Genomic DNA, 10,128 nt, shown 5'->3' on the forward strand with positions numbered 1-10,128 from the left:
AAAGTTACCCGGCCTATTCTATTCTAGTCTATAGCCCAGCAAGAGTCCAACGCCACATCTTTTTCCTGTGAACAAGACCACCTTGAAAGGGCTCGAGCGGTAGTCACCGTGCATGTGGCCAAGGTCGCCTGCAGCGCAGATCACCGCACCGTTGAGGAAGCCCCTCATGAAGTCCGAGAATAGGGATGTGGCGCTCCTGGCCAACCATAGGCACACACACAACGAGTTTTGTGCGCTCATAGTCCATGAGGAGGATGCGACCATGGTGGCACCCGAGCAGTTGGGGCCTGGAGTGAGTGTAAGTTTCAATGTCGTGACGTCGCAAGTCAAAGCACCGAGAGGGGATGCGGTCAAACGACACACTAGGGCCCTTAAAATGACCCTACCATGGCCACGGGCATCGAAGACGTCGATGAGGGGCAGCTTCCGGTGGTGGGCATATAGAAGCGGCTGAGGAAATTGGGGTCGGTGACGAGGCCCCACCATAGCTCTTGCAGACGGAAGATGCACGCGGTAGGACGTACACGATGGGAGGTGGAGGAGGATCTCCCGGAGGAGATCGTCGTCATCGGGAAGGCGGGTCATTGCGGACCCCTCCTCGGTGACCTGGATTTGGGGGCGAAGTATCGTGCGGCATTGGCTGGTCAGTCCAGCGACCTGTTAACTAATGTGGATCTGGGGTTTACAGCGTGTTTGGTGGGGGTGGTTGGAGACAAGGAATGGGAGTTTAAGGTAGGTGGGACATTAAATTCTTTGACTAACTCAGGGACACGGGAATTAAGGAGGGAAGAGGAAGCGGAACTAGGAGGCCCAACTCATTCAAATATCTTCCCTAGATGACCCTGGTAATTTAACTGGGGATTGGGAATTGACAGGGAAAAACATTTCGTTAGTTGGGTACATCCGTGAGGGTAGGCGTTTGGCGTTGAAAGCTGTTGATTCCTCTGCCTAATCTCACCAATCAAATAGGCCGGTTAATTCTCTCTTAAATTTCCACCTTTAATTGCCTTCACATGCCAAACATAGAATTGAGATTTAAAATCAATTTTCCATGTTTAATCTGGTGGCAAACTACCATCCCTAAACTTCCATTCCACCTTCCTGTCCTTACCAAACATGTTGTTAGGGCAGGTGTGGAGTGTGGCGGTGGGTCATCACCGAAGACTGTCACAGGGGTGACGGAAGGGAAGGAGTCACGCCCTTCGTTGCGGATAGAGAAGAATGGATACACTCGAACCCACCTCCGAAGATTGTCACAGGGGTGACGGAAGGGAAGGACGCCCTTCGTTGCGGATAGAGAAGAATGGATACACTTGAAATACTCCACTACAAGTATTTTACTCAGTCAAAACGTAGTTTTTTCTTTCTTTTGGAGATCGTCAAAACAACTAGTGTGGTCTTATTTTTTTGAGAAGCAAACGACTTATTTTTTTGAGAAACAAACAACTAGTGTGCTAGTTCAACGGAGGAAAGAAGGAAGCAATACGACAACCCAACGAATTTCCTAGATTTCCCTAAAAAAAACGAATTTCTTAGATGGGCTATGTAACAAAAGTTGCCCGGCCTATTCTATTCTAGTCTATACCCCAGCAAGAGCCCAACGCCATGTCTTTTTCCTGTGAACGGAAAGAAGGCAAAGAAAAAAAAAACACTCCAGTCTTCGATCCCCAATTCACCACATGGATCAGAGCGAGGGCGCCGAAATGGCACGCCGCGGCGGCAGCTCGCCGGCGGCGCCGGGCTCCCCGCTGGAATACGAAGATCTCCTCCGTGAGACCCTCCTCCTCCTCCCGCCGCTGCCGTCCTCCCTCCTCCACGCCTCCGCCGTCTGCAAGCACTGACTGGGCCTCGTCACCGACCCCAAGTTCCTCATCCGCTTCCGCGCCCACCACCGGGCGTCTTCGAGCACAGCGGCGACAGAATGGTGTTCAGGTCCATCCTAGATCCTCCCGACCGCATCCCTCCTGCGCGCTTCAACCTGCAACGTCAAACCGGCGGCTGCTCGAGCACCTACATGCTCGCGCCCTCCTCGTGGACCAGGTGCGGAATCAGCTCATTGTGTGCGACTCGGTCACCGGTGGCCAGCACCGCGTGGCCCTTCCGCCGGCTTTCGGCGAAGACGAGTTCAGCGGGGCGGTCCTCTGCGCTGCCACCGACCATGACCATGTGCACGGCAGCTGCAGCTCGAGCCCCTTTAAGGTGGTCCTAGTGTCCCTACGCAGAGAGGATAACAGAACCATGGCCTGTGTTTACTCCTCGGAGATTGGCGCATGGGGCAACCTCACCTCGACACCGGCTGCCGTTTGGGATGATGGTTCTTATGGGATCCTTGTTGGCAATGCACTTTACTTTTTGCTTTATGATATCAGCGATGGCATACTTGAGATTGATTTGGGTGAGGAGAGCCTAGCTGTGATCAGAGGGCCTCCCGTGATGAATGATTTCTGCCATGGCAGCCCTCATATCATCCAAGGTGAGGATGGTGCTCTTGGCCTGGCCATATTGTATTGCTCTCGCATCCAAATGTGGCAGAGGAGCTCCAATTGTCATGGTGTTGCTACATGGGTCCTGTGGAAGACTGTTGAAATGCATAATGTTCTTGGGCTCCCTCCTCAGATTGAGTCTAGGAGAAGGCGGACGGAAATTATAGTGGGCTATGCTGAAGATGACAATGTACTATTTATAGATGTGGATGCCAATGTCTACATGGTTTACCTCAAGTCAATGCAATCCAAGAGACTTTATGAAGCCTGGCCTATCTCTTCCTGCCATCCTTTCACGAGTTTCTACACACCAGGTGAGACAGGAGTAATCCAATCCAGTTGTATGTATTTGATACATGGTTTCTCAGACTCTTCATTGTGCTTCTTAAGTAACTGACATCTTTATCTTATTTAGCAATTGTACCTCTGTTTGATAGTCAAACTTAATTTACGGCCATACTGTGTTCTATGTTATCATGCAATGTTGTTGTGTTTTCATTTTTGGGAGATCCAAGTCAATTGTTAAATGAGTAAATATGTATAATCAGATGTCCATTACTAAATTAGTTGACAAGTTTGAAATCTCAAAGCTACTTATATTCTTTATCTAGGAATTATATTTGTTTTAATCTTGCTTTTTATCTTAACTAAAATTAACAACATTTGATGGACTCACGCCATCCGAAATGATTTCTTTGTCACTTGTTGAAGACCCTCCTGCAAATGAATAGCACATCTGCAGCACACAAATAAATTGCACTTCTTGGCTCTAATCAGGCTTCATTTATTTGAATCTACCTGCTGAAAATCACTTTTCGTTGCCAGAGTTTATGAGTTTGGCATGTTTTATTCTTGTATGCTCAGACATGATAAGGGGCAAGTTTTACATGTGATAAATTCTAGACCATGTCTTGGATCTTCTTATCGGTTAAATACTGCATTATGAAGCCTCCGTAAAGAAATGTAAGAGCGTTTAGATCACTACTTTACGGAGTTTCTTTACGGAGGGAGTAGCCAAGTATACTGCTTCCAGGAATATTCCTTGCATTTACAATAGATGTAGCTTTGCTTGTTTATTGCTAGTATCAAAAGTGAGCTATGGATTATCTATAATATGTGATTTGCAAAAAAGGGCAACCTGGTGCATGTAGCTCCCGCTTGCGCAGGGTCCAGGGAAAGGTCCGACCACTTTGGGTCTATAGTACGCAGCCTTTCCCTACATTTCTGTAAGAGGCTGTTTCCAGGACTTGAACTCATGACCTCATGGTCACAAGGCAGCAGCTTTACCACTGCGCCAAGGCTCCCCTTCATGTGATTTGCAAAAGTGAGTTATTTTTCTCAAGTTGTATTTGTCAGCACGTTTGTCTAACTCACACTTCCTTGCCTTCACTTAGTGATTTGTCTTTCTTTGGAATTGTTGTTAATTGCCTGACTTCTTATGCTTCTAGGCACAACCGCTCCTGGTGGTTCTGATGAAGGTGAAATGTTGCACAATACATAAGATGGCTGTGTAGTTTGATGTGCTAACGTGCTGAAAAATGGTGCAAAAGGTAAGAAGATCTTTTGAATATAGCTTGGGAGATTTGGAATTTGTTTTTTTTCCTATGGAAAATATCTGGTTATGAACATGAGTAGCACACATTCACATACTGTTGTGCATTTGCCTATAGGGATTCACACATGTGAATGACAAAGAGAAAAATTAAAATGATGGTGATGAGGAAAGATAAATTGCTCCATTATTTGATTGTAAATGATATCGTGATGTTGGATGTGGTGTTGGTGTCCTTATCTGTATATGCCTAGAGTCTCCCTTAGCTTAGCTGTTTTTATAATTTATAAGTTGTTAAATTATAGTGTTAGAAGGCTACAAATCCCCCACCCCAACAAATTAACTTGTCAAAAGGGTTGAAGGAGGTCTTGAATGCGGCTCCTCGACCCGTCGCAAGAGGCCGGGAGGACACTAGCTGCCACCCTCCAGCGCCCTCTTTCCATGGCCCCTCGTCGCCGCCATTTGGAGGCGTTGCCGGGCAAAGCCCGACTGGCGTCGGCGTTGGTGGGGATCTTGTCCTCCTCGCATGGCAAGGCACAACGCGGGACGTGGAAGCCAGTGAGGATGCCATGCTTGGCACGGGGCATGGTAGTGGCGGCCGGCGTACGATGGTGCGGCGGGGCTGCGGCGACTGCGTGGAGGAGAGGAGGGGCAGGTGTGTCACGGGGCCGTGGGTCGTGTGGTCTGGCTCGGCTTGGGATTCCCCCATGGCGTCCCTGTGGGGTGCTAGATTTGGCGCTCAATATGCCGGCCCAGGCTGTGGCCGACACGGGACGGCGGTTGCCGACCTTGGTTGGCTGTGACTGTAGGCAGTGCTGGCCCGACGGTGTCTGGCCGTGGTAGCATGGGTGCTGGTGGCTGTCCAAAGGCTGGATGTCCGGGTTTCGGGTGGTATGGCAGCGTGCACAGTTGTGCTCCGACGTGTGGCACAGGGCGGTGGCGGCGGTTTTCCTTCTCTCGGACTAAGCCAGCGGCGTGCGGGTTGGGCAGGTATCGGCCGTGGTGTCGAGGTTGCCGCACATGCGACGGCGGTGGCTTTTCCCTAGGGCTTGCGCTCGGGTGGGCCAGATTTGGGCCCGAGACGGGTAAGTGCGGTAGCTCCGGGTAGGTGAGATTGGTCTCGGCTCGTTGTGGTGGTTGTTGGTGGTGGTCAGGACATTGCTCTTCTATCGAGCATATCGGCACTGTCTGCCACGGCCATGGCGTCGTGGGAGATTGCTCGGCAGCGGCCGTCGGTAGTCACGGGATTGCGTCTCCCTCGGTCCATCGGGACTGGCTAGGGACGCAGGCGTGGATGCCTCCTACCGTGGAGGCGTCAGCCCGGGTTACCTAACTGATGTCGGGAAAAGAGTGAAGGGAGACGCCTTTTACTCTCCCTTTCAAGGTTGAGGCACTGCCATGTGGACGGTTGGTGGTGTCTGGGAAATGGATGTCGGGTGGCCGCTCCGGATGGTGGTCCGCATCGTGGGCTCTCCGGCGGCCACCATGGCGATGGTGGTGGCTTTCCCTCTTGGGCGTGTGGGTGGCGGGTGGCTCGGGTGCGCGCTGTGTTTGGCGGTGGTGCACCCTGATCCGGACCTGAGGATCTGGTCTCGTTACGCTTGTCTTGAAGACCTCGTAGAGGCACGGGGAAGCTGCAAAGCGAAAGCTCCACGCTTAGTCGCCGAAGACGACGACGCTCGCGGGCGCCGCTCTATTCTTGAAGATGTCATCGTGGTGCTTCTCTCCTAGGGCTCCGGGTGAAGACCCTTGTCCGTCACGACTCAGCAGTGGCGACACTCAGCGCCGTTCTCCCTCTTGAGGGCGTTGTCGTGAGCTTAGGTGTTATAGGACATAGCATGGCGTTGTACTCGATCTCTTTCGAAATAGGGTTTCCCCCCGCTCTGTATTACAAAGCAAACATCACCGGTACAAGCGGATAGGTGATGGGGCGGAAGCAGCACAGGCACGCCCAAAAGAAAAGAAAAAGAAAAAGAAAAAGAAACAAATGCCGACACCGGCGGATCAACAAAAACGAAGAAGCTTCGTGACTGCCTCGCCCACCGGGGATCCTCCACTAAGCTCCTATACTCCGAAGCGCCGGTACCAACCAACACCTCCAAGAAGGGACGCGACGATGACGACACTGCTGCCAAGGGTTTCCCCCGGTACGCGACGAGGAGAGAGGAAGGGTACCTCCGACGCCCTCCAGGAAGGTTCGGCGACACCCTCAGGCACCACCGCGTCGGAGTTGGCTCGGCCGACGGGGATTTCTCCTGATCCCAACCTTCACCTCGGGCGCTCCGAAGCACGCCACCAAACAAACCACCACTCTGCGCCAAAACGGTCTTGAAGGTTCCGCGCTGTCTCACCACGGCACCGCGAAAGAGGCCCGCACAACGAAGAAGAGGAGCCGGGACTCTCGACAGCAGCATCGTCGGCACGCGGGAGGGCCCAACTGAAGGAAATATGCCCTAGAGGCAATAATAAAGTTATTATTTATTTCCTTATAATCATGATAAATGTTTATTATTCATGCTAGAATTGTATTAACCGGAAACATAATACATGTGTGAATACATAGACAAACAAAGTGTCACTAGTATGCCTCTACTTGACTAGCTCGTTAATCAAAGATGGTTATGTTTCCTAACCATGAACAATGAGTTGTTATTTGATTAACGAGGTCACATCATTAGTTGAATGATCTGATTGACATGACCCATTCCATTAGCTTAGCACCCGATCGTTTAGTATGTTGCTATTGCTTTCTTCATGACTTATACATGTTCCTATGACTATGAGATTATGCAACTCCCGTTTGCCGGAGGAACACTTTGGGTGCTACCAAACGTCACAACGTAACTAGGTGATTATAAAGGAGCATTACAGGTGTCTCCAAAGGTAGATGTTGGGTTGGCGTATTTCGAGATTAGGATTTGTCACTCCGATTGTCGGAGAGGTATCTCTGGGCCCTCTCGGTAATACACATCACATAAGCCTTGCAAGCATTACAACTAATATGTTAGTTGTGAGATGATGTATTACGGAACGAGTAAAGAGACTTGCCGGTAACGAGATTGAACTAGGTATTGGATACCGACGATCGAATCTCGGGCAAGTAACATACCGATGACAAAGGGAACAACGTATGTTGTTATGCGGTCTGACCGATAAAGATCTTCGTAGAATATGTAGGAGCCAATATGGGCATCCAGGTCCCGCTATTGGTTATTGACCGGAGACGTGTCTCGGTCATGTCTATATTGATCTCGAACCCGTAGGGTCCGCACGCTTAAGGTTTCGATGACAGTTATATTATGAGTTTATGAGTTTTGATGTACCGAAGGTTGTTCGGAGTCCCAGATGTGATCACGGACATGACGAGGAGTCTCGAAATGGTCGAGACGTAAAGATTGATATACTGGAAGCCTATGTTTGGACATCGGAAGTGTTCCGGGTGAAATCGGGATTTTACCGGATTACCGGGAGGTTACAGGAACCCCCCGGGAGCCATATGGGCCTTCATGGGCCTTAGTGGAAAGGTAAAGGGGCTGCCCACAAGGGCTGCGCGCCTCCCCCCTTCCCCTAGTCCTATTAGGACTAGGAGAGGTGGCCGGCCACCCATCTTCCCCTTTCCCCCTTGGGAATCCTAGTTGGAATAGGATTGGAGGGGGAGTCCTACTCCCGGAAGGAGTAGGACTCCTCCTGCGCCTCTCTCCCTGGCCGGCGCCCCCCTCCCCCCTCGGCTCTTTTATATACTGAGGTAGAGGCACCCTAGAACACACAAGTTGATCCACGTGATCTATTCCTTAGCCGTGTGCGGTGCCCCCTGCCACCATATACCTCGATAATACTGTAGCGGAGTTTAGGCGAAGCCCTGCTGCTGTAGAACATCAAGATCGTCACCACGCCGTCGTGCTGACGGAGCTCTTCCCCGACACTTTGCTGGATCGAAGTCCGGGGATCGTCATCGAGCTGAACGTGTGCTCGAACTCGGAGGTGCCGTAGTTTCGGTGCTTGATCGGTTGGATCGTGAAGACGTACGACTACTTCCTCTACGTCGTGTCATCGCTTCCGCAGTCGGTCTGCGTTGGGTACGTAGACAACACTCTCCCCCTCGTTGCTATGCATCACATGATCTTGCGTGTGCGTAGGAAATTTTTTGAAATTACTATGAACCCAACAGTGGTATCAGAGCCTAGGTTATTTATGTTGATGTTATATGCACGAGTAGAACACAAGTGAGTTGTGGACGATACAAGTCATACTGCCTACCAGTATGTCATACTTTGGTTCGGCGGTATTGTTGGACGAGACGACCCGGACCAACCTTACGCGTACGCTTACGCGAGACCGGTTCCCTCGACGTGCTTTGCACATAGATGGCTTGCGGGCGACTGTCTCTCCAACTTTAGTTGAACCGAGTGTGGCTACGCCCGGTCCTTGCGAAGGTTAAAACGGAGTCTATTTGACAAACTATCATTGTGGTTTTGATGCGTAGGTGAGATTGGTTCTTACTTAAGCCCGTAGCAGCCACGTAAAACATGCAACAACAAAGTAGAGGACGTCTAACTTGTTTTTGCAGGGCATGTTGTGATGTGATATGGTTAAGGCATGGTGCTGAATTTTATTGTATGAGATGATCATGTTTTGTAACCAAGTTATCGGCAACTGGCAGGAGCCATATGGTTGTCGCTTTATTGTATGCAATGCAATCATGATGTAATGCTTTACCTTATTACTAAACTGTAGTGATAGTCGTGGAAGCATAAGATTGGCGAGACGACAACGATGCTACAATGGAGATCAAGGTGTCGCGCCGGTGACGATGGTGATCATGATGGTGCTTCGGAGATGGAGATCACAGGCACAAGATGATGATGGCCATATCATATCACTTATATTGATTGCATGTGATGTTTATCTTTTATGCATCTTATCTTGCTTTGATTGACGGTAGCATTATAAGATGATCTCTCACTAAATTATCAAGAAGTGTTCTCCCTGAGTATGCACCGTTGCGAAAGTTCTTCGTGCTGAGACACCACGTGATGATCGGGTGTGATAGGCTCTACGTTCAAATACAACGGGTGCAAAACAGTTGCGCACGCAGAATACTCAGGTTATACTTGACGAGCCAAGCATATACAGATATGGCCTCGGAACACGGAGACCGAAAGGTCGAGCGTGAATCATATAGTAGATATGATCAACATAATGATGTTCACCGATGAAACTACTCCATCTCACGTGATGATCGGACATGGTTTAGTTGATTTGGATCACGTGATCACTTAGAGGATTAGAGGGATGTCTATCTAAGTGGGAGTTCTTAAGTAATCTGATTAAATTGAACTTAAATTTATCATGAACTTAGTCCTGGTAGTATTTTGCATATTATGTTGTAGAACAATAGCTTGCGTTGTTGTTTTCATATGTTTATTTTGATATGTTCCTAGAGAAAAATTGTGTTGAAAGATGTTAGTAGCAATAATGCGGATTGGATCCGTGATCTGAGGTTTATCCTCATTGTTGCACAGAAGAATTATATCCTTGATGCACCGCTAGGTGACGGACCTATTGCAGGAGCAGATGCAGACGTTATGAACGTTTGGCTAGCTCAATATGATGACTACTTGATAGTTTAGTGCACCATGCTTAATGGCTTAAGAATCGGGACTTCAAAGACGTTTTGAACGTCATGGAGCATATGAGGTGTTCCAGGAGTTGAAGTTAATATTTCAAGCAAATACCCGAGTTGAGAGATATGAAAGTCTCCAACAAGTTCTGTAGCTAAAAGATGGAGGAGAATCGCTCAACTAGTGAGCATGTGCCCAGATTGTCTAAGTACAACAATCGCTTGAATCAAGTGGGAGTTAATCTTCCAGATAAGATAGTGATTGACAGAATTCTCTAGTCACCATCACCAAGTTAGTAGAACTTCGTGATGAACTATGATATGCAAGGGATAACGGAAACAACTCCCAAGTTCTTCGTGATGCTGAAATCAACGAAGGTAGAAATCAAGAAAAAAATCAAGTGTTGATGGTTGACAAGATCACTAGTTTCAAGAAAAGGGCAGAGGGAAGAAGGGGAACTTCAAGAAGAACA

At 49.1% G+C, this 10,128-nt stretch overlaps 1 protein-coding gene across 1 annotated transcript; it reads left to right on the forward strand.

The window, feature by feature from the left end:
• The first annotated feature begins 504 nt into the window (after positions 1-504).
• On the forward strand, positions 505-4,072 carry LOC119279259. Its single transcript, XM_037560566.1, has 3 exons — positions 505-732; positions 1,579-2,797; positions 3,932-4,072. The coding sequence occupies exons 1-3, from the start codon at positions 505-507 to the stop codon at positions 3,982-3,984; spliced, it is 1,500 nt and encodes a 499-aa protein (XP_037416463.1). The 3' UTR covers positions 3,985-4,072.
• Positions 4,073-10,128: the final 6,056 nt, after the last annotated feature.

The sequence above is a fragment of the Triticum dicoccoides genome, chromosome 3B (assembly GCF_002162155.2).
Source record: "Triticum dicoccoides isolate Atlit2015 ecotype Zavitan chromosome 3B, WEW_v2.0, whole genome shotgun sequence".
NCBI classification, from domain to species: Eukaryota; Viridiplantae; Streptophyta; class Magnoliopsida; order Poales; family Poaceae; genus Triticum; species Triticum dicoccoides.

Excerpts from the sequence above, each read along its gene's own strand:
- LOC119279259 (XM_037560566.1), top strand. The coding sequence starts at position 505 with ATGCACGCGGTAGGACGTACACGATGGGAGGTGGAGGAGGATCTCCCG. Across the intron at positions 733-1,578 it reads ACAAGGAATGGGAGTTTAAG|TCTATACCCCAGCAAGAGCC; the intron begins GTAGGTGGGACA and ends ATTCTATTCTAG. Across the intron at positions 2,798-3,931 it reads CACGAGTTTCTACACACCAG|GCACAACCGCTCCTGGTGGT; the intron begins GTGAGACAGGAG and ends TTATGCTTCTAG.